Consider the following 24,748-nt stretch of genomic DNA (forward strand, 5'->3'; position numbering starts at 1 on the left):
TAGAACACTTTAATAAGTGTTAGGAATTACTTTTCTGTCCAAATAAGAAGATTTAATTCTTAAATCTTTCTGATATTGTGTTTAAATTTGAGGCTGTTAAGTTTGATAGGTATTAAAGCAACAATATGTAACTTTTCCACCTCTGCATAGTAGTTTCAAACGTCGGTTTATTAGTAAAATAACTTTCAACAGGGATAATGGCATCCCTCCCGTGCCCACAGCGCAGTACGATCGCCTGTGAACTACAACTTTAGACTATGTAACTTTGGCAGCAGGCCGAGGTCATCTCGTGAGAAGTGCATACGGCTGTACAGCACTAGTTCACGCACTGACATTCAGTTTTTAAAATAAGCCAGATCAGCAACAGCATCAAGTATTTCTATATAGTTATTTGAACATCAGTTACTGAGACCAGCAGGGTTTGTGTTTACATTGTTTACATCTCACAGCAAAGCCTCACAGTGAGTGTACAGTATGTCTTCACAGTTTAAAGAAAGCAGAAAAACTGCATACTCATGTAAGGACAGGATGAACAACAGTTTAAAAGTACCCTCTAGGTCCACAGGGGCAAAGATTTTGATGTAGATTGAAAGTTCCTCATAGTAGCTTTAAGCATTATTAAATATTGTAAAAAGCTAAATGAACTGTACTTTCATAGTACTTTTCTAATATCGTACTTACAGTTCACAATATGTATATATGACTTATACCAGCCAAACTCGAAAGTTGATGCCATGGCATGATAATTCCGACACCACCTTCTCTGTAACCATACACCCAACCACCCGATGACATACGTTTTTAAAACTAGAAATTATTTTCTCTTTTCTCTGTCCCATTAACATTCAGAACGAGGTTTCGGTAGTTTGTGTTTGCCACTCCAACGCAAAATGTCTTCCACTGATTTGCCCTGCAGCACTCTGCTGGTTAGAGGGGTGCTAATGTCTTTCTGTGGGTGAGGCCTCCAGGTGTCGGTGTGCTGGAGTAGATAATTTGGTGCAGGAGCAGTAATTTGACAGTAAAACATGCAGAATGGCTTCACTGCCTACCTGGCAATGTGTGTTATCCAATTGCAAGCCTCGATGGCTGGCCTAGTTTTGACAACGCGCCCATCCACCAGCGTCCAAACATTCGCTGTCCAGGTCTCCTCTTGTGTGCTAAATGAGCCGCTGGATGAAATGTGAATTGATGTCCTGTGGGCTGACAAGGCTTAGCTGGCACACAGAGTTGTGGCACCGTCTGGTTGCACAGTAAATGTTTCTCCAGCTTGGTTAATGTTTTCCATAATGCCCTCCAGAAGATCTTTTTGATTGAAGCCCCTTTCTTTCACTTGAAACTCAAAAAAATGGCTCACTGTGAGCACAAAAGACATTCTGGGTCTGGTGGGGCAAGATAAGTGATCGGGGGGAATAGCTTAAGGAGGAACATGATCAGAGGGGGGGCTGTAAACATTTTTGTTTCGTATATTTTGTAAGATAAAATGTAATGTGGGAACTTGCTTAGCATCACTTTGTGTCAGAGGTGTTGGATTTCTGAAGTGTTTGTTAGCAGACATGCTTTTTTTTGTGTACTAAATCCTCTTAGCAAGTGTGAGTCAGCAGCTCATAAACCGTGTGTGCTGATATCTTCTGTGTGTTGAGTTTGGTTTACGACTGGGAGAGCATTTGCTGGAGGAGGGTATGAATTGTTCCCTTGTACACACATTTAAGGAATTTGCTGAACCTTCGATTGGTATGAATGAAACGTTTTATAATATAAGTATCTGTGGATGATGTTGTGTTTTGAAGCTTCAGGTCTTTAATATTTTGCATAAGCTGTTCAATGCTAAGGGAGCTGGGATGTCAAATTAACATTTCCTGCTGTAAAAATCCACTTTAAATGAGCATTTGATACGTGATTATTTTTAAAATGGCCCTCATCTTCCTAACGAACAGATGTATTTTCTGGTGTCGGTTTCAGAAAGTGTATAATATCTTGAAAACATTGCCAAAGAAAAGCAAAGTAGATTTCATATTAAGTCAGTAAGGACCAAACTCATAAACCACAATTTATTCTGCTGTCAGTCACTTCAAATAAAGTGACTATTAAAACATTGGAATTATTTAACTCTCAAGAAGAGTTCTTCTTTTTGGTAAATATTCAAACTCTACAATTCACTTAGCAGACGCTTTTTTCCAAAGTGCCGTACATCAGAGAGTAAGCACAACACAAGCAAGCATATAGAAAAGAGGAAACAATGTCAGTAGGTGCAAACAAACAGCTTTAAGTCCGATCGGAGAGGCAGTGCACAGAGGCAAAGCATAACATCAACATCTGTTCTTGAGAGTTCTTATCAGCATCAAAACCATCCTAAATATTGTCCTTATCCAACCAAACCATCTTCATCATTATCATCATCATTATCGTCATCATTTAATATCAATAAGTGCAAAAGTGTTCATGAAAGAGCTGGGTCTTTAGCTTTTTCTTAAAGGTGCAAAGGGACTCTGAATGGAATGGAGTTTGGAAGTTAATCCCACCACCGGGGTGCAACAGAGGAGAAAAGTCTAGTTGGAGACTTAGGAGCCTGTTGTGATAGGATGGATCAAACTCCTTTCATTGGCAGAGCGTAGCGGGCGGGAGAGCGTGTAGACCTGGATGAGAGAGTTTTGGTAAGGGGGGGCTGTTTTTGTCGCTGTTTTGTAAGCAAGCAGCTTATTATATGAAGATTTTTTTTTTTCTGTTATTGTCTTTTGAAAAAGGTGTCAAATGCTCCATCTAAATATTTACTCATACTACTAATGGTGTTTGCTGTCATAAGAAAAAGAAAGCATTTGTAGTTTCAAATATGCATTAAGCATGTTCTTGGTTATTCTTACCTTATTCCTTTGATAATTCATTTTAAGCTAACAAGGAAGTGATGTCACTGTACAGGAAACAGCTACCATGACAGAAATATTTTAAATGTTTAGATTGAATTAAATGCCAGCATGTGTTATTAAAGAGTGGGTTATATCGCTGAATGTGAATGAAGACAACAGCCCCCAGTGAAGCACCTTGCTAATCTAAATGTGCATTTCATTTCATTTCATTTAAATTCCTATTTGATTTATTTGCTCATTTCAGTGTATGGTTTCAACACAATAAAACACAACAAGAAATAGTTTCTCATAATACTGAAACACTGTTCATGAGCAAACAGGACCAGGAAGAAGAAAACTTGCCCCTTTCCTAATAACACAAGATACTGTACATGATCCGTGTGTATCAATTGGCTGATGAAAGAGAAGATGACAATTTTCAAGCCATAGACACTCAGATAAGTCTAAATCCCTAACTCCACACTCACAGACTCACAGACTCTGAGACGCGTTGTCGTTAAGTGAGTGAGTGATTGTTGCTGTTCCTCTTTGAAATCGTCAGGTACACGAAGGCTCTGTGTGTTGCTATGGTCACCGCTCTCTGCCATTCAAATGTTCCCAACCCCTCTATTAATAAAAGTAAACATTACAGTTAAACAAAAAAAAGGTCACTTATTCATTGCAAAACCATGTGTCACAGAAACTTATCACATTCTGTATTCATTGTGGCTCCTTGTGTTTTTAACATTTTGTACACTTTATTAATTTTCCTCTGGATTTTAAGTTTTCTCTGAATGGATTAATTAGTTTTTTGATTTGTAATTTTTCCTAATGGCACCTTTTTTGTTTTCCTTTTTAGTAGATTTTTGTACTTTCCACTTTGTTGGATTTTGGTAAGAGTAAGATTCTGTTTAGGCCTTTTTGTTTAATCAAATTAATTTAGTCGCCTCTTATGCAATATGCAAACATATTTATAAATGCATATGATGATTTTTTGTTTTTTTTATTTTACCTTTTTTATTTCTGCTCCAGGAGGTTTGTAATGTTATGTTGAGTGCAACTGAATCACTGGCAAACATATTTTCTCTTCCACGCAGGTATAGCTTTGTTTTCTGTGCCAATGTTTTTAGTATTTTGTTTTCTGCCAATGCGGCAAAATATTCAAATTCTGGAGTGATGTTCTTTTTCTGAGGATCGTCCAGAAATATCAAAATGGACGGATATTATTGGAAGTGTCTTTTTCTGTATGTACTTGTTACTTTTATCATGACTGACATGATGCCTACTATTCCTAATACAAACTATCAAGTATATCCTCTGAAAATAACTCTGTGAGTCATGACTGTCTACAATGGGTGTAACACCCGAGTCCCACTGTCTGTGATGCTTTCCAAGCTTTCCGAGGCGTAGCTTCACTTTGTTTAATATCGCCGGGACAGCCGGCCGGCTCATCCCCTCATGTATAAGAGTTGTTTAATTGAGGGACCAGAGAAAAGAAGAATAACATACTGTACTCACTGCTTAATTGAATGTCACATAAGCGTTTCTAGATCACGGTCTATTCGGGTAAATTTACATGCAGTGTGACGATACGAGCATAATAAAGAGTGCTAGCATCATGCATCTACTCGATCAAAAAATCGCATATTAAGCCTTTAAGTGTCATAAAAAGAGCTTTCCACATAGCATGGCAGGATGCAGTCCGACTTTACAAGTATTATTTTGATGGATAGGGCTGGGGGTCTTTGGGTGTCTCACAATTCGATTCAATTTCAATTCTTGGGGTATCAATTTGATTCAGAATCTATTTACCATTTAAATAGATTCAGGATTCATGATTCATGATCAAGTCTATTTTCGAATGAGCACCTTCTTCAGGATCTCCTCCAGTCATTTGTGAGACTGGCTGATTTTCATGCTGCTCCATTTGGCATTGTACCGAGTTAAAAAGATAGCCTTAGCAATTAGCAGGGAGTGACTGATTAGCCAAAAAAAGAGAAGAAACAATTTTTGGAAGTTATGAATCTGTTTAAAATCTCAGAAGATACGAATCTCAATTGTTTTCCCCACCTCTATTGATGAAGGGTTTTGGTTCCAATAGCAGCTTTCTGTTTTAGTGGGTAGCAAAGAGCGCCTGTTGAGGACGTGTGCTCCTGCACCCTGAATGATGTGTTAATCCAATTTAATCTGTACTCTCTGACAGGCAACACTAATGCACTAACCTTCATGCAGCTGCGCTATCGTGGCCTTTTTGGATGTTGTGTTCACAGCTGTTGGGTGTTTTTTTTTTTTGTTTTCAACAATGCTCACAGCATATTGTATATTCAAGGTACAGAATTGACTCTTGCCGAATGAAATGCGTTTCTAAATCTCTGGCTGTCAGACTCTGCGCTACTTTCAAAAACCATTTCAATATCTCCAGTGGTTTCAGGATATCTAAAATGTGTTCTTTTTTTCTCTGTTTCTTCTTTGCCTTTCTCGCCCCAGCCTCTCTGTCCCTCTTTGGTCCTGGCCCAAACATAACCTATAATATTTAAAGTTCACCCTTCAGTCAATAACACACTACAGCTCAAATAATATTACATTAAATGAGGTGTGGTGCACTGTTTTATCTCAGCGTGAACTTTGGTCTCAAAGGGGAGCTCCATGATGCAGAAAGAAAATAAACCAAATATATTTGAAAAGGCGTCATTTGCATGGTATGAGATGCAATATTTGTGTATTATTCCAAGAGCAGATCTGCAGATTTGAATCCTTTAAACCATTAGCATGTGTAAGTACAGCATCATGTGTTTAGAGTAGAGACACCTGGAACTGGGTGTCGTGATTAAATGAAATGCTCAAGTAAGTCAGTCATTTGACATGTTAAATACGCTAATTCATTTTGAAAAGCTTTAATAAGATTCGGGTTAAACGACTATTTCCTGTGTAAATCGTGCTGTGAGACTGAGCTGACTTTGCCTTGGCTGTCACTATCGCTTACAACTGTGGTTTTAATTAAGAAAACAACCTCTGGATTCACAGCAGTGTCTCCTTTTTTTTTTTTTTTTTTTTCATCTGCTTTAGCTCAAAGGGAAGCTCAAATGCATTCCCTATGTGTAATTAAGTCGCAGTCAGAAGGGCGTCTGTTTGTCACTCTCCGAAATGTGCTTCCAGGCAGGAACAAACAAGCTAACACCAGGGTGACATAAGCGCTAACGAACACACTCTCAAGCGCATATCCACCTCAACAGTCATCGAGTTAGGCTGATTCATAATTGCTTGAGAAAATGTGCAGCGCAATGCCACCACCGGCAGTCAGGCAGAAAGACATCTGCATGTATATTCATGAGCATTTGCACACTGTTTATGATGATGTTTGCGAGGGAGAAAATTACAGTTAAATGGCTCTAGTCTGCCGTCGTTTTTCTTTTTCTTTTTTTTTTTTTCTTGCTCAGACCGTGATGCTGCTGCATTTAAACATCCGTCAGAAAAACAAAGGCTTTAGCCTAACTCTTGCACCCCATGAGGTCACTCTTGTATCTCCCGGCCTATCCATCGTCTCTTGTTCACTCTGTGATGCAATATATGAAAGGAGAGGGGAAAAGCGAGGTAGGAAAAGAGAATCTACGAGGTAACAGCAGCCCCTGTGGCGCACGACGAGGGTTTATACGCCTCTGCCTTGTCTCATAAGCGTCACTCCGCCGTTGGCCCTGGGGCAGAGTGCTCGCTGACACCTGTGTGCCGCCCGCACTTCTCAGTGGCGCTCCGCTCTCCCTCTCTTATGTCGGCACCAAGGCTCTCTGCTGCTGCCTGTTGACATGTCAGTATCTTCCCCTTTTTTCTTTATCTCTCCGTCTCTCTCTCTTTCTCTGGATGAGATTTCTTTCCTCATCTGAATATGAAAGGAATGAAAAGTGACTTTGGCTCGGCTGAGTGGTACATGCAATATGCATAAATGGCTCTTTAAATTGGCCTACCACTTGACTCTTAATACAAAACTTATATCCCTTCTCTGTCATGCTCAAGACCGTGCGTCTTAATCATCGGATATTATCCCTCGTGCTCAAGTAGCTGTTCAGATCATCGTTCCACTTTGACATTTCCTGTGTCTACAGTCGCATGTTTCAGTCTGTATGTCCTTCAGTCTGCCCTTTCATCCATCTGTCGACCTATCAGTAACCTTTTTCTCATCCTTCCTGCCACATATGGACATTTTTACTCATCTGCACACTTCATTCACCTTCACAAGTCACATGGCATTTCTCAGCAGCCTTCAACCCTCAGGCAGAGCCACTTTGGAGGGGAGATTTAACATGTGAGCTCGGCCTCTTCCTGGCAAAAGCACCACGCGGGCCCATTGCGAGGCTTCACACGCACACACTCTTTCATACCCGGCCCACATTTAAAGAACAACCAGAGGAAAGCCTGTGATTGCGGTCAGCAGAAGTTATGCAGCGATGTTTCAGAACAGAGATTTAACAAAGCTGAAAACAGCAAAGGTGGACACTCCAGGAAAATGTAGCGTTTTGAAGTACTTGGGAACATGCCAATGATCTCTGCAGAAAGTGATTGAGCCTCATGAAAAAATAACAAACCAGAATCATACTTGAGGGGCATGTACAAATAACTTCAACCGGTCAGATTTGATATTTTGTCTGAGGTACAAACAAAGTGTAGGGATGGTAAAGAGTTGGGGGGGGAGCAAATTTGAACAGTTTGTCTCTCGCCACAACAGAAAGCCATTCTTTTAATGAAGAAGTACAACAGAGCGTAAACTAACAGTCAACCAGTTTATGAACATAAAAAGACACGCTGTCAAAGTCCAAAAAAAAACAAAGTAAGTGCGTGCCCGAGCCGACACCGCTTGCGGAAGTAAACCACGCCAGCAGACAGTTTCTATAAAGCTTTTAAAGTTCGGCATTTTATCGACTGCCTCTTCAGATTTGTAGAAAACCAATTTTAGTTCCCAGCTCTAGTATCTGTGATCGTCTTTCTTGTAGGGGCAGAGTGTTACCTGCTGGCCTGCCTCTCCCCTCTGATGCTTTTTTTTTTGCTACTGTTAATGATACAGATACTAGGATTTGACTTTTGTACGATACAGTGTAAAAAATTATATATACAGTGGTTGATGAAAACATTGGTTGTTAGCATTATGCTAGCCTTTGACTTTTGTCCCATGAGATTGGTGCATTGCCTGCTGTAGCAGAACAACAATAACACATCTTAGGCTATATAAGACGAAAGTTCTGGTACTGGTATGGGTTTTCTTAACATGTCTGAGTAAAATGCTCTCTGCATTATATCTAGAGATGTACCTAGCAACTATTTTCCCTGTCAATTAAATGGAAATTTAGATTCAGACTAGTCTAAAGTAAAAAAAAAAAAACACTCTGAGAATAGTCAAAAATGAGCAAAAGATATTTAATGTGGCTCAACGCTGTCTGATACCGTATTGTGTGTAGGCTTATGAATTGCCATATGAAAGAATTCATCACATTAAATTGCCTCTGCAGTGTGTGCCATGAGCATGGTTAGTGTTTGAATCCCTCCGTTATCGACATCACACAGTTATGAATGTGTGATGAAAACCGTCTCATATAACAAACGGTATATGGACTTAATGGCTGTTCCTCTTTACAGTAGACATTGCTTTACTGAAAGGTGTTTTTTTAAAGAGAAGGTACATAGATGTAATAACAGCATCTGTGTCACACTTTTGTTCCTTTTATCGCTACATACAGTATGTGAAGGCCACATAAACGAATTGGTTCCTTTCAATCGTGGAACATTGCGGAGCTTTATGCTCCCTATTGCATTGCACAGATACAGCAATTATTCAGTGACAGCCCAACAGTAGGCCTAAAGGGGAAATTGAACAGGAGTCATTTACACACATTAATCACGTGTCAACAACAGCACGTTATTTTGCTTGAAGGGCTTTGTGTTTCAGTCAGTTCATCGCTGCATATACACTCGACAGTTTAATCTCTGAGGATAGCATGTTATTTCATTGTCTGCCTCGTGGATGTTATATATTTCCGGAGTTCATCTAAACTCGCGGTGTCCTTGGGGTTGTTTTGTCTCCAGAGAATGGAACTGTAGCCTCCACGATGGATAGACAGGATTTTTTTTTTTTACTCCATGTCCTTCAAGAACATACAGTTTGCACCTTTTGTATGCCTCTGAAACTTTAAACACATACTCTATAGTGACTTCTTTCATACCCGCTGCCAGGTGTCTAAAAAGTTACTGAGTGTGTCGTTATACTCCAGTGAGCTCCAAGACAGTGTCATTTATTGTCTCTACACCTGTGTATCCCCTCAGCAAACACTCCTCGCTGTTTCTGTGGAATAACTTCTTCCTACTCTCCATCTTCACCCTGGGAAATTGGCTCAGTGTGCCTTGTGGAGCCTCTCACAAGTGTAATCCTATAAGGGGGAGTTGCTTGATAAAATAACCCAAAAAAAAAAAAAAAAAACCCAGAAGGGGAACTTGGTCCGACCGCATTTTGCTTCTCTGGGTAGTTTTTATTATTCATGTAGTTAAATGTGCTGGAGCTGAGGGGTCAGCAAAGATGAGAGAGATGAAAGCATTGGAAAATGTGTTATAAACAAAGACCTGAGGCGTCCAATTGCCTCCAGTCTGTGTTTAAAACACTGCCTGCCAAGATAGCTTCTATTCCCCCAAAATACCCTTTTACACTGACATTGACTGTATAATAGAATCTGACTGATTATGGAGCAAGTGTTACTCCCACGTCATTGTCACAGATTTCGTACTGCTGCTGCGAATCAAAGTCAAACTTTGAACCATGCATGCCCAAATTCACTTTCTCTCTCACTCTCTCACACACACACACACACACACACACACACACGCACACACAGAAGTGGGGGGAACACAGTCGCAGTATAACAAGAGGGTGTCACAGCGACATTACATTATCAGCTTAAATCAGCCCTCACCGACACACTGCAACGACAGGGCTCTCTGCTATTTATTGCAGCTGTAATTTCTGTGTAGAGCGCTGACAATCATATCTGCTGGATATGATTACCCACTTCTGTGCCTGATAGTCAGCAGAGTCATTAGCTGTTGCAAAGTGTATCTTATCAGTGGGGGAAAAACACTCCATTGTGTTCACAGAACAATTTGTGCTGCATTTACTATCAAATCTTCTCTATGGATATTAATTATTCATCCGATGGCAAACACCCCCCCCCCCAAAAAAAAAAAAAAAAAAACAGCTTGTTTGGCAGTCAGATTTTGGATGAAGAGAGGTTCTTTGTTTAAACTTGCACAAAGAAAATCCTGTTACAAAAATCAGTTTATTCAGAAGGATTCAAAATAAAAGCATTTTAATGTTTTATAGATTTTTCTTTCTAGACTGAAAACTGCATATATGGGCTGTGTTGTAGAGGCTACAGGTCCTGCAGAACCAACCAAAAGCTGCTGTGATTCTTTAACGATACCAATGGTCTTACACTTACTGCCCATGCCACCTGAGGAAAGCAGTCAGGACTATGGTAAAAGGTAAATGGACTTAGCTGCTTTGGCACCTTTCCAGTTTTCGACTTACTCAAAGTGCTTTGACACAGCATGTCACACCTACCCATTCACACACTGAAGGCAGAGGCTGCTGTGTAAAGTGACCATCAGAGGTAACTAATCCCATTCATACAACACCAACAAAGCAGCAGGAGCTACTTGGGGTTAAGTGTCTTGCACAAGGACACATCGCACATGTGGGATTCAACCCCTAACCTCCCGGTTAAGAGACGACAAACTCTACCAACTGAGCCACAGCTCCCATCTCTCCCATCTCTCCTTGTAGTCATCATTCACTCTCAAGTTATACCCAAATTAAGGTCATAAACTCTATACCTGTACTATTAAAATTTCATGAGGATCGATTCCATCTTGTGCTCAGCCATAAATAGGCCTAATTAAAACATGTCAATAAAGAATGCATATTAATTACTCTTCACTTAGCACCTCTGCTATACCTATACAGAGGTGGTTTCAGTTCCTTTACAGGCTTCAGGGTTGGGCTTTATTGAAACTGCCTTAATGACATTATAAACAGGTTCTTAATTAATATACAGGCATAAGAAACAACAGTATTCAGTGGGAGACATAAGAGAGGGAGGGAGGCAAAGAACGTGAGGGCGATCAAACAGGAATGCATGTTGCCTATAACATGATGTTTTTAAGTTATTAACATAGCTTACCTGCAGCCTATGATTTATAACAGAGTTTGTTTCAAAGACAGTTCAGCAGGATCCACAAGAGAGAGCTACAGAGCTTTTTAAAGTGACTTTCATCTCTACACAACTGTCCTGGACAACAATTCAGATTAAAAGCATTGTGAAAAAGGCAGGTACAGTATACATTTATCACAGAAAAATATTTTTTTAAAAAGCATACTGGAAGTGTGACCAAACTTTATATTTCATGCCAGGGATTCTATTGGTCAGATGTCATCATGTATGATACATTCCCAGTGTTTTATATCTGACTTCGGCACACAGTGCTTGGTACCTTGTTCACTATCTCCAGGGTGAGCTACACTCAAATCTCGTTCATGAGCTGAACAATGAACCTCAAGTTCTGATTGAGAAGGCATTGCTTGTCTGTTTAAATAGTCGTTACTTATTTATTGCAATAAATTCAGACTTGTGAAATGTTTTTATTGCAAATGCTCAAATTTAAAATTTAAATTCTTAAATTATGTTTCATTCTGCAGCCCTACCATACACTCATTGCAGAAATATCCACTGGGTTAATGAATAAAGTGAGAAGTTGGCTCATGTTATTACGTATCTGCTTCCAAAGATACACAGCCAACATTATTACTGCTGCTGCTGCTGTGTATGTGGAGGGATTTTGGCATAAGAACATGAAGTTTTGGATTCTTTATTTATAAGTCATATTTTTACCCAAACTACATTGTGTTCCCTTAGAGGGAGATCGTTTATTTATTCATTGATAAAAGAGGATCAAATAATGTGCTGTACTGCCATCTGGAGACTTCAGTGTAGTTAAAGTGAACGGAAAAAACTACACTTGAAAAGAGAAATTAAAGCTAAAAAGATATTCTCATTGGAACAAAACATCAATCAGTTTAATTGTGATGTTACGAATGGTTATTTTCTAAACCTAAATTTCATTCAAAGCAGATTATAAGATCACACCCTTCACACGTGAACACAACTCTTGAAAATGTCTCAAAATGATCAGGGTGAGCTGCATGTGTGAACCCAAACAGCCACATTTTTCCACCCCTGACTTTACACATAAATGATCCTGCCAGCCTCTTAGTAAAGTTTTTTCCACGTCAAGTCAGGGTGGGCTGATGTGTGAACACAGCACTAAAAGTCAGGAAAATTCCCCACAGTAGATCGAGGGGGGGGGGGGGGGGGGGCGATGACATTTATGTCACGTGACCAGCGAGCGACCTGTGTGAATGTCATGCATGTAAAAGAGCAGTTTTATATTCTGTCAGCCAGTTTGTTCTCTGCTATCTAGTTGATACTGTGATACGTGCAATAACATGTTGCCCTTATTTTTTCATGAAAGGAAAAACTGTCACTATTGCCTTGGACTGTGCCTTGTCTGCCATCTTGATTATTTTCTCAGCATTATAATGTCATTTTAATGTCAAGTCCTGCCTCTTTAGGGCCCTGCTCTACCATTTCACAGGGAACACTTCATGCTGTTAGGGACATATGTGAATATAACTCAGGAACATTTCTGGGGCAGGCTGTATACATTCTGTGAAAACAGCTTTAGGGATAATTCGTTACCAAAAGAGGAGGAAAAAGCATTGAAAATAATCTCCTCTTTGCTGATTAAGTAAAAAAAAAACAAACAAAAAAACACAGTTTTTTAAAGATTTATTTTTGGGCTTTAGTGCCTTTAATGGAGAGATAGGACAGTGGATAGAGTTGGAAATCAGGGAGAGAGAGAGAGAGTGGGGAATGACATGCGGGAAAGGAGCCACAGGCTGGATTCGAACCTGGGCACAGTTATAAGAGTATTAACAAAGCCTTCCCTGCGTAACAGAACATATGTGCTATGATTTGTGTTCTTTGTCTTTCCAGGTTTGCTCTCGTTAGCGAGCTGGCTCCTAGCGGCACAGCAGTGGGGACAATCCTAGCTGCTGCTATCAACCAAACCATCTTCTACTCCATCGTGGCTGGAAATGAACTAGGTTTGTGCCAATGATTCATATACAATACACTCTCATATTCCCTTTAAATTAAGACTAGAGGGCATATACAACGATTGCATTATTTACTTTACAGTACAATAGTTTTTCTTCCTCCTGTACTCCTGACAGACACACCAACTTAAATAATGATACAGCCTTTTTGTTGGAGTATAAAGCCCTCTCTCGTCCTTGTTTGATTTTTTCTACATAAAAATTCTATTCTGTGTTTTTTTTTTCAAACTTTTACAAAAGGCTTTTCTCGGACAAAAGCAGACATAAAAAAAAAAAAAAAAGAAAACGATTTTTATCACGGTAAAGAAGTATGCGTAAAAACATGTTTTTTGAACCAACCAGAAAACCTTGAAATACTCCTGGAGAAGCTCCCATGTCATTCTGGAAAACGTGGCATGCACATCGTAGTGTTATGTGCTGCAGCGTCTTGTCTTTGTGTCGAAGGAGAGAAAAGGATTTTTTTTTTTGCGCTTTTTTCGCACATGTTGAGAAGTGTGAAAAGCATAATTACACCCCGAGAGAGAGACAGAGGGCACAGCAGACATGTTCAAAGTAAGCTCTGGTATTCAAGCCAGAATTAGGAGGCGTACCTGTGAGCGGGAGCAGTAAGCACAGTGGCAGCCATTAACCCCTTTCCACTATGAACCACATGGGCTCCCCCAGAGGATCTTTGTCTTTGTCATGCAGAAACAAGAATCAGTTTTTCCTCACATGTTCCTGGAAATTGCGAACTCAAGACCTATTAAGAGTTCTGTGAATCAACCTCCCGCCCCCCCCCCCCCCCCCCCACCCCCCCAGCAGTACTGCTCTGAAGGGAAGCAAAGGCGTTTTGAAGCATGACCTTTTTACAAAGCCACAGAGGAGTTAGGGTCTTTCTATTCCATTAAAGGAGGCAAAAAAAAACCAGCCAGCTGTATTTCTGTGATATGCCCTTTTGTCAGTGCGCCAACTAAACAGTCACTCAGCTGCAAAATAAGTTTGAACATCCACCACTTAGGCAGCCTTTGTTCAATTTCATGCTGTTTGTGTATTATTTCCTTATTGGAACTCACTGCAGACTCTTATTTTTATATATTTTTTTATATATAGCGCATGTGGATATTTACAACTGTAAGATGACACAGCTTCAAATTTCTGTCATTTGTGCATGGAAGTAGGTAAAAAGATTCTATTGAGCGCCACACTAAAAAACCAATTGGCCATGAAGAGAAGAGGTCCTGTGAAGAAGTATAAATGCATTCAAGTGTTATACCTGCAGGAGTGGCTTTTTAACAACGCTGAGATGAGTAGCGCCAAGAGTGCAAACAAAAGCCAAGTTATATAACTCTTATCAGCACACTTTGATGTTTATAAAAGGAGGCTTAACTATGCTGCTAGACATTTTTTCTCCACTATGTCTCAGTTTTTGTCCTTTTTTTTTTTTGCTTCAGGTCATTTCGAGGTGAACAACAGGACAGGTGTCATCTCCACAGCTAAACCTCTGGATTATGAAAATGTGACCTCCTATGTGCTCCGGGTTCAGGCGGACTCCATGGTGGTTGTCATGTCCAACCTGCGTGTGCCTTCAAAAAGTAAGAAATGTCTCACCGAGAAAGACGCTGAAGGTTGAGCTGCGGTTTAGGAAAAGCAGAAAAGGAATGTTGTTTCATATGATTCCAGGTGTTGCATTTATATTTAAACATAATCCTTTACTGTGACAGATTAGGATTTAATGCAGCTGCAGGAAAATCTGACGTATTTTGAGCCTTTACATTTATTCCCACATTGACTGCAATTATGCAGAACTGTTATTCAAAAATGTCCTTAAATGTGTTTGGATTATTACATGTTTGTGGAGGTTGATGCTAAGGAGGAAAAAAACACAGCCTAAGAACATTGTGATCCCGTTTTATTACATGACTATGACACCCCTTTTAAATACGACATCCACTTGTTCTGCATAGCCAGTAAAGGCTCCAGAGTTGAAACAAAACAAGAGAAATATTTGGTCACAGTGTTTATTGCTGTACTTTCATGCTTCATGCACCGTGGCCTTTCTCCACTGTACTGATCCATTCATGTAATTGGTGGCAGGTTTGCTGCAGCCTGTGCTTGATTGCTCAGATCCGCTGGCCGTTTCAACAGCAAGCTGATTTTAAATTGACCAAATGTGTACTGTATTTGTTTGTTTTCCCTCGCAGCGCATCAAAACTCTGCATCGCTGTTGTTGGTCGACTTGTTTGTTTGACTATATTTGATCGCTTTGCAATTTTTTGACTACGTTTGCTTTAAGATGAGATTTCATTCTATTTCTGCAGCTTTATTGCAGTGCCAGCTTTATTTTTTTCATACATATTTTGCATTTTCCATTGCTTAAAAAATGTATTTCTTGTTTGATAATGCTTTCTCTACCTCTTTAGCATCACATCTGTGTTATTCTTTTACCTTGAGAATTTTGAAGAGTTAAACATTATTCATAAATGGACATGTTTGATTCTGATCGTTCAGCTGTGGGGTTTTTTCCCCCCATAAGAATATGATGTATCTGTTATTTTAAAGCATCCCATCAGGCCAACAGTATCCTCAATCCTTAATAATGTTGTTTCAGTCAGACAACACTTGAAGTGTGAAGATCAGCTTTATGATTATTGGTCCAATAAAGTTCATAAAGTTGATTTTCCTACTTTAAGTGTTGCTGGAGCTTTTTGACCTCTTGCGTCCACCTAGCATTTTTTTCCGGGCAGAAAGATAAGAAAAGCGCTGCTCGTCCGTCCTGTCTCTATGACCACTGTTACAGTCTGTTCACAACGGCCGCTGTATGACCGACACTGCTCCGTTACTTTTTACTGTATGTTTTATATCCGTAGGAGACTAAAATACGGGGGCTATCATACATTATGGTACATTTAAGTGCGGCCACTTGGAGTGGCCGCACTTAAACTGCAGACCACTTGTAAAAAAAAGAAGCTGGGCGCTGCACTTTTCACCAAGGCGGGACGCTTTATGCAGCGAACGCTCTCTAATCATTGAAAACAATGAGAAAAAAACGCTAGGTGGACACGGGGCCTTACTCCCCACGCACCTGTGTAGTTGGTGAGGTTGTGCCAGAAAACCCTCTTCTGCCATTTCAGTCAGACAACACACGTTTGTCATGGTTGGAAATGTCGATTGCTGTATCAAAACATTGTTTCTGTTTGGGGGGTCGAGTGCTGACCTCATCACTCCTCCCAGATGTCTTTAACATGTAGAAATCTAAGGTGTGATTAGATAACATCTCAACACCCCCCTCACCCCCCCTCCTAATCAGAGCCTACAGGTGGTTGCTGGGGTTGGTGGAGCTGAATCAATAGCACATTACCAGTGCATGGCAAAGACAGAGCAGACGGAGAGACTGGAAACCTTGCAGCTTAATTCAAAGCTTGATCCAAAGGCAACTGGACTCAGTTTAAGATCTTGAAGACGTTTCACCTCTCCTCTGAACTGAGGACGCCTTTCAGAGAGGTGAAGCGTCTTCAACATCTTAAACCGAGTAAAGTCCATGACCTGGATGACTGAGAACCTGCGCAGACATTTTGCAGTGTAAACACGCCGCCAATTTGGGAGGATGTGATTATGGAGAGTGATGCATGTCAGCGTGAACTCAGCGCAGCAATCACCACATTTACGATGCTGCACACGGTGGTAATTATAAATAGCAATAGATGTACTTTAGTACAGGCAAAGGGATATTCAAACCGTCTTTCCTCATACCTGGCCAATTACTGTGCATAAAGTAGACATTTGTGAGATTGTCCTTTGTTTGAAGAATACCAAGACCCTTAGAGTCGTCTCTCTGGATGGCTGTGCCTCAGCTGAGATATCATTAGGTTTGTAAATGGACAGTTTCCTGATTATGGTTTTCTATAACGAGAGATGAAGTGCTAACAGCTAGTTCCATCCATACCTCACATTTCAACCATTAGAGCTTCAAGTGAATAATCAATGACCCACCAGACCTGCTGCTCTTCTTCTCACATCATCTGTTTCTCACCTATCGATGACAGCAATTACACACACATACTAAAATACACTGAGCACGTCACCTATCAGATGGATGTAAAGCAGAGGACACTCTAACACATATGATGGAGAGTTTCCCTGTTATCAATGAGCTGAGTGCAGAGGGACTAAGATTTTTTTGTACATGTATAATTATAATGTCGATATGAGTACCTTTCCTCTCACTAGGGAGTTCCCTGAGAACTACTCAGCATAGAAAAAAAAAATTTCTGTCTGCATTTGCCTCGCCATGGTGCTAGAAGAGTTCCTACTCTGAAGCAGGATCTAAAAATGTTCCTCTAAACGGGGTTCTAGGAACTAAAATAGTTCAGAGTTCCTGCAGTGCTGAATGACTAAAAAAAATAAGATATGGTTCCAACAGTTCCTAGAAGTATTGAAAACGCAGATGGACAGGGCAAGGGGGGATATAATAAGGCAGGCCCGCTCACTTCTTCATCCTGTCACGATCAGCTGCAACATCTTACAGTTTATGAGACGCACTCACACACACACACACACACACACACACACACATTAACTGATTAGCAAGTTTTGCTAGGTTATTAAGAAATGAGGAGCAACTCGAGAAGAAGCAATGGAACTTCTGCGACAGAAAAATGCTTTGAAGTAGAGGACTTCTCTCCTGCAGATCACAAACAGTTTGCAACGGCAGCAAGTGTTGAGGCAGCCGATGACGAGGTCAGCGCAAGAGAGGATAGGGGAAGGTCTCTGAATGGTAGATGATGCCCCCCCCCGGAGGATTTGGATATCATGGCTTTAACATTTTTAAACAGATAGCCCCGTTTTATAACTTTACGATCGCCATATTTCACTGCAAGCTACTTAAGATTCAGTCGTCATCAATCAGCGCAATTCTCTTAATCCACTTGACTCCTCACAATTTGCTGAGTCAGCTTACATACCTGTAGTTTTTTAGGGTTTGGTGAGGAAAGCTGGCACCACATAGGTCACCTGCCTCCAGATCAGCCAATAGAAAAAAGATGTTGCAGTAACCAGGTTTTAGCTTAGAGGGCAGTCGCTGTGCATGTTTCTAACACAATATGTAGAATTAAAATACTTTAAACTCAAATGTCAAGATTAACATCAGAATTGATCAACAACACTACTTAATGCCCATATACTTCAGTTTAGTTACCCTATAATGAGAATTTAGTTAATAAGAGTATTTATAAAGTGATTTGTCCTCAGTTCTGTTAGGACCAGTGTGTTTTCACTACACGGTGGGAAAGCACACATTGTTCTCTCTTTGGTTCAAAGGTAGAGAGGGTGATCCCCCGATAAGAATGTCCATGGCTTGCTCCCCGGCCCCTTCAGTCAACATGTTGTAAAGAGTCCTTAGTCAAGACGGTGAACCCTAGAGGAACTAACGCTCCTGCAGGCAAAGCCATTAGCGCGTGTGTGTGCATGTGTGTGTGCATGCGTGTGTGTGTGTGAATGCTATTTCATCTTATCCTGATGATCATTTCCGCAAAGCATCGTCTTCATCATCAGTGTATGAAGACGTGAATCTTGACATGTACCATACAATGTGTCCATATGGAAATGCACACATATTTTAATGCTAATTATGCGGCAGAATTGAACATATTCTCTAGATCAGGGATGGGCAACTTTGGTCAAAGCAAGGGCCACAATCATCTCATTCTCACTGCCAGAGGGCCAAATTGTAGGATACAAAAACGATTACAGTCAATTATGTCTCAAATTTAACTCAACATATACCAGTGATCAAATATTATTATGGACATATTTCTGGTTTTCATGATCTCATGGCAGATCTTGTCATGTTTTCTTCATGTTTCCGATTCATTTATATCAAAAAATTGATCTGAGGGCCGCGTGGAGGGTTAATGGGGGCCGCATGTGGCCCCCGGGCCGCCAGTTGCCCACTCCTGCTCTAGATGATAATGCACTCTTCATACTGAGGATGGATTACGGCCACTTTGTGTGAACAGAGCGAAGAGACAGACCTCTTCCTCAAGCCCCTGGAGTCCTCCTCCCTCTGTAGTGCTCTCACACTTTTTTTTTGTGCCTGCAATTTGATGTGCTGTGTTTTTTGTTTGTTCCATTCCCCTGGTGCATCCGTAGCTCCGGTGCCACATGACTTTACATTCTGATACGCTGCCAGAAGAAAAATGGTCCTTGACACTGCATATTTTTCTCCAGACTACAATGTTGGAAGTATTTTTGAGTTGTATATAGTAATACTATGCCATGCACACGTTAGGTGAAAAAAGGGTTTTGCTCGCTATATATGTGTTTTTCCGTTTAAAGGAACAGGATGGATATTTGAAAAAGCCTCACAAAATAGCCAATTATTCGCCATCAAATGAAGTATTAAAAGACCAATTTTTTTGCCTTTTTTTTATCACAGTGTTTCCTCAAACTCCGCTGAGAGTCTCGCTGCCTTGTGATTGCTTGCCCTTCAAATTATTATTCCCAATAATGTGCAAATGGTTTGCTTGTTAAGCTTTCACAGCCTTTTATTGATGGTGTTGTTTTCCCCCAAGTTGTGCGAAAAACAAACTTCTCAACAATAAACGCTGCAAAGTAGATCCCCCTCTAAAAAGTAATGGCTCGGAATGTAAACCTCCATCATCATTTTTATAGTTTTACAGAGTCATATTTCAATCAGAGCCCGAGAGTTATCGCTAATTGGCCACTAACCAGAATGCAAACAGCTCAGTTATTTTCCTGAACTACTTCTTAGCGGCAGAGAGAGGAAATTCATCAACATAATCCAGATTCATTTTTCCCCCTTGTCAAAATATTTGCTGTAATCAAAACAAAATTAAGCCGAATAATTATTTACTCAAAGTTTCCAGCCTTTTCTTTGAGAGAGGGTGGAGTTAGGAGCAAGAACACAGGTTTCTCTATTAAAAAAAACAAGTAAACATTCTTTCATTATAGTCATTAAAAGGTGGTTGAGTTTTCCCGACCTCACTCGGCCTACTTTTGTTCAAAATAAAGTTAAAAAGTTTCTTTCCCCATTCATATTCTCACATTTACGTTTTTTCAGAGAGGTGAATGTGATGTCTCAATTTCCAAATTGAGTAAATTTCCGAGCTTGTCAAAACATCCCTCCACGGATAATTAAAGAAGAACGACTTGATGTGAAAGAAGTGATGGTTAGCCGACGGGTTCTCATTTAAAAAACATTCCGTGAAACTTTCACTGATCATTTACAAAAAAAATATTCTGTTCAATTTACTTCAAGCTCTCTTTTGAAGTTGCACACTATTTAAAGACCCTGACCAATTATACTGACGTTTCAATTTTGCAACATTTGACCGACCACAGTTCTGATGACTGTTTGGATCTCGTCATTCAACAGCCGGTGACCTCGATGGGTGAACATTTCTGTACTTGTATGTCCCAATTCTTAGAGTGAGAGGGTCAAGCAGTCCTGGGTTATTAAACGATTGGTACTCGACGGGAGGTACATCATTTGTACAGAAATTGGAGTTAAACTGTAAGATGTGTTTGGTGGGTTTTTTGTATCTCATAAACTGAAAAGGTTGTGCAAGATGTTAAAGTAGGTGACATTTATTTGTTTTTGTTTTTTTGCAGCTAACACAGCAAAGGTTTTCATCGAGGTGGAGGATGAGAACGACCACCCGCCCGTCTTCTCCAGGAAGCTCTACATAGGCGGCGTGACGGAGGACACAAAGATCTTCAGCTCGGTGCTAAAGATAGTGGTAAGAAAAACACCTACTTTTGTCTTTTTTTTTGTTATCAGCATACATGAAAACAGGTTGGAAACCAAAGTGCCAGAGTCTGCTCCTGCTTCGTTAACACTTACCCTGCAGCCACGACGGGAGAAGCCATCTGATCTGCTCGCTGTGGCACACTTTTATCTCCTTCGGCTATCACTCCCTTCATCTCCTCCTCAATTTCGCTCTCTCGCAGCCGTCAGCCCGGTCCACAGACAGGTGTGATCAGCTGTGTGCTGTAATCCTCTCGTGTTCACAGCAGCATAGCTGGACATCTAGCCCGACTATCAGCCCACATTGACAAGGTTTCACGCTGTCACTCTGTGTACACTCCATGTCTATTCTCTGCACGCGTGGGCTGTTGTGAGTGTTAGTGTGTACTTTTTTTTTTTGTTATTTGTGTGTACAAAATCCTTGAGAACCCACCCTGACTGTCAACACCGCAGCTCGCAGTCATGCATTTATATGCGAATGCAGAGTTTCTCATGAAAAGCCATTTGTTCATTTGTCAAGGTGTCAGGATTATTGTGTTGTACTGGGTTTGTCTGTCTAGTTGTTTCTTCATCGGGTGTATTACTGTAGTCTCTCTATTTCCTGCTCGCCACCCACCGTGGTGGAGATAAAAGACGATCCGAGGCTGGAGGAAATGTTGTCACATCTATCCGAGTCACATTTCGTTTATTACTGTGCGTTTGAAACACTGAGCTTCACGTGCAGCAGCAGGTGATTTCGTATTAAAAAAATGTTTTTCCTGGTTCACTAATGAGGCTACATACTGTACAGACTGAACCTTATTTTTTAGGGTCAAAAGGTATCAAATTGAACTCCATCATAGTAACCAAGACGATGATGTGGTGAAATGAGTATATATCATGATCCACAAATATTTCACTGCCCACAAACTTGTTTTTTTGCATTTGGTGTGGGTAAAGTATACCTTCCAAAAAACATTAAAATTGGAATATATGTATTAGGGTCTATATTAGGCTGCACAGTGGTGTAGTGGTAAGCGCTGTTGCCTCACAGCGAGGAGGTTCAAATCAGTTGGACAGAGTGTGCAGGAGGAGTCAGGAGTCAGTAATGTCACCTGTTAGTGTACTGATACCTCTGTATATGTGCAAGGACACAATACCAACACAACAGTAAAAAAAAAGTTTTATAAAAAGTAAACAACTAAGGTCAGCAGTTGTATTAAGCATTGAAGCTACTGCATCAGCAGTCTGCCCACTTACTCCGCTTTGTTTTTTTTGTGATCAAATGTTTCAATTTTCATCAATGGAGGTAAAATTGCACATCACAGTAAATCATCAAATGATATATTCCCTCCATTCTTAACCCCTCCCTTTCCTCCCCCCACACCGCATAAAGCTCAGGTACACACCCTTACACCGCTTTGTTGTAAAATGCTACCAGGAGGCTAGCAGGAAAAGTCTACATAAAGCCAGGTGAACAAAAGTGCTGGTTTGCGTTCACACATGCATCCCTCCCAGACAGTGTCTGTGTGAATTTGCAGTGTTCACATGTAAAAGAGATTATTCTGTCACTTAAAAGGCTGTTTCAGAGCCTTTGGTCCCAACAGCACTTCCAGTAACCACTGGCCTGGAGAACGACAAAGGGACAAGCAGATACAGTCGGCCTTCAGATTCTGTTTGCGTAGTATGTTGTCAGCTGAGAGTCTTACATGTGATCAACAGAATATTTGATGTCTTTGTGCATGTATGTAGTCAGTGACAGAGTGAACTAGAGCGAGTAGAATAGAATAGAAGAATAGAAGTTTATTTATAAAGCACTAGAGCGAGTACCAAGCAGCGTTTGGCTTGAGAGTAGAACTTATGTCAGGGCTGCTTTACGTTCTGTGGGGGGAAAAAAGCATATTTTCTTGTTATGTCTTGTTATAAGGCTGTATTTATTTCTCACCCCTTTTTATTGATTAATTAATTTTTTTATACGTATTCCTGTCTGGTTCAACTCCTTGATACTTTATAAGAATGATTACTTTTAAACTTTGTATATATATTTTTTTGTAATCAAAACCGACACAGAACATCACATGGTGTTTTACTTTTTAAAATACTTTGAAGGTGAAAGGGAACATAAGTAAAATGAACTCCAGCTAGATTAAATTAAACTGGGACTTGGCCCGGAAACATGGGAGCTTTTTATAGTATAATGGACACTGGACAAAGGCTAATGGAGTCTAGAGGATTTTGAAGAAAAAGAAGTGGGTTTAATATCCAGCAGGTAAGATGAGGAGAGCAAAGGCCATTAAAGAAGATCCATAAAAAGATATTTCAAACCTCGCAGCAGATGTGTCAAATGATACAGAGGGGGGAGCTAACACTCAACGCATAACCCTGTCCTTATTTAAAAAAAACGGGTAAGGACTTTGTTGATGTGTAGAAGTAAAAAGAGCGTTAGAAGCAGGCAGGGAGTATATTCAATTTCTCAAATAAAACTCCAGGTTTGCTCATTGTTTGTCAAACTGTTGGGCTTTTATTTAGAATTTTTGTAACATCTTTACATGCTGATTTTGATTTTCAACCCTGCTTTGGTTTTGAAATAAAGTAAGGTCCTTTTCATTAGAGTGAAGGTTATATCACTAACTCAACCACAGAAAAAGGAACGGTAAAATGAGAAATGTTTCATGAGGTGGTTATTACTTTGGACTTGTCAGCTGAGCTGTTTTTTAAAGTTTTTTAAAGTGAAATGAGATGTTCAAAGATGCAGCAGTGTCTTTCTTTTCTATCACTGTGACTACAGGGAGACACTGTGGAGGCTTATCCACAGTGCGCCTAAAGGGACAAAAAAGCATGTGATTAATCGCCATAAATAAATGAATGCATTCATTTCCTTAATCAATCATGATTGGCTAGATAATGCTGACAGCCCTAATATGAACTGAAGCTCAGATTGAAATATGATCTCCTAGTGTTGTAGTATTCAAAATCAGTCTTGGTCTCAAGAGACCAGACTGGGCGGACTCCAGATTTTAAGAACCAGTCAAGACCACAGCTGTTCTGCAATTTTTCCACGTCAATACTGTGATTAGAAGAAAAACTCCCTTTTCTAAAAGAACAAATAATTCTTCAATTCATTCATAATTAGATTTTTATCCCCCGGTTACATCCGCAACCTTCCCAGTGTTACGGTCTAAGTGACTCGGTCTCGGCCCATAAAAGTCTTGGTTTTGTCTCGGTCTCTGAGCACTCTGGTCTCGGGTATGTCTTGGTCTCGGCTAGTGCTGTCTTGACTACAACACTACAATCTCATCTTAATTTGAACCAACATACAGTATATCCTATGTATTTTCCTATTTAGTTGGAACAAACATTTGTCATGTAGATGGTGGGATCAAGACACTTAAAGTGATTTGCAGGTCTTTTTTTTACACAGAGACTAACATCAGATAACAAATAAACCAATGCTATTTATTTATTTCAATGTTCACAGCACTCATTTAAAATGAAATAAGAGTAATAATTATAATAATACACATTTATTCAAATTAGTATACGTAAACGACTAAATATGTAAAAACTAATGGCACTGAATAGTGAATCATTGATTCAATCACCTGACCAATTCTGGAATAATCTTCTGACGTTCTCAGAAAGAAGTAAAAACAAAGTGTAGATTTTTTCAAGTATCATCCTGTAATTTCTGCAAGGGGAAGCCTAGTGGGACGCATGTCTAGTGTGCCGTGTTTGTGCTCGACTTAATTTAGAACAAAGCTGCGCATCCCTTTCTTTGGAGATTATCTTGAGAAGTTTAGTGAACATTTGGCATATTCCCACACTTGAGACGTCATGCTATCGTCCACCTTCAATCAAAAATGGCATCGTCACATAAAAAGGTCTCAGTAGCCTCAAGCAGTAGGTATCACATTTCAGCATTAGCAAATTATCTTGGGCTAATTTACTACTGATGTGAAATCTCATCGGAGTGGAAAA

At 40.1% G+C, this 24,748-nt stretch overlaps 2 protein-coding genes across 2 annotated transcripts in view; one reads left to right on the forward strand and one right to left on the reverse strand.

The window, feature by feature from the left end:
• gtpbp2a (GTP binding protein 2a) overlaps window positions 1-24,748 on the reverse strand; it is a 432,981-nt gene that overhangs the window by 320,638 nt on the left and 87,595 nt on the right. The window lies entirely within an intron of this gene.
• LOC132975398 (protocadherin-15-like) overlaps window positions 1-24,748 on the forward strand; it is a 204,971-nt gene that overhangs the window by 154,882 nt on the left and 25,341 nt on the right. The window contains exons 25-27 of the mRNA XM_061039911.1: window positions 12,926-13,035; window positions 14,478-14,618; window positions 20,656-20,783. Of these exons, the coding sequence (XP_060895894.1) occupies window positions 12,926-13,035; window positions 14,478-14,618; window positions 20,656-20,783 (379 nt within the window). The remainder of the gene's footprint in view (window positions 1-12,925; window positions 13,036-14,477; window positions 14,619-20,655; window positions 20,784-24,748) is intronic.

Source organism: Labrus mixtus, chromosome 6, assembly GCF_963584025.1.
Source record: "Labrus mixtus chromosome 6, fLabMix1.1, whole genome shotgun sequence".
NCBI lineage: Eukaryota > Metazoa > Chordata > Actinopteri > Labriformes > Labridae > Labrus > Labrus mixtus.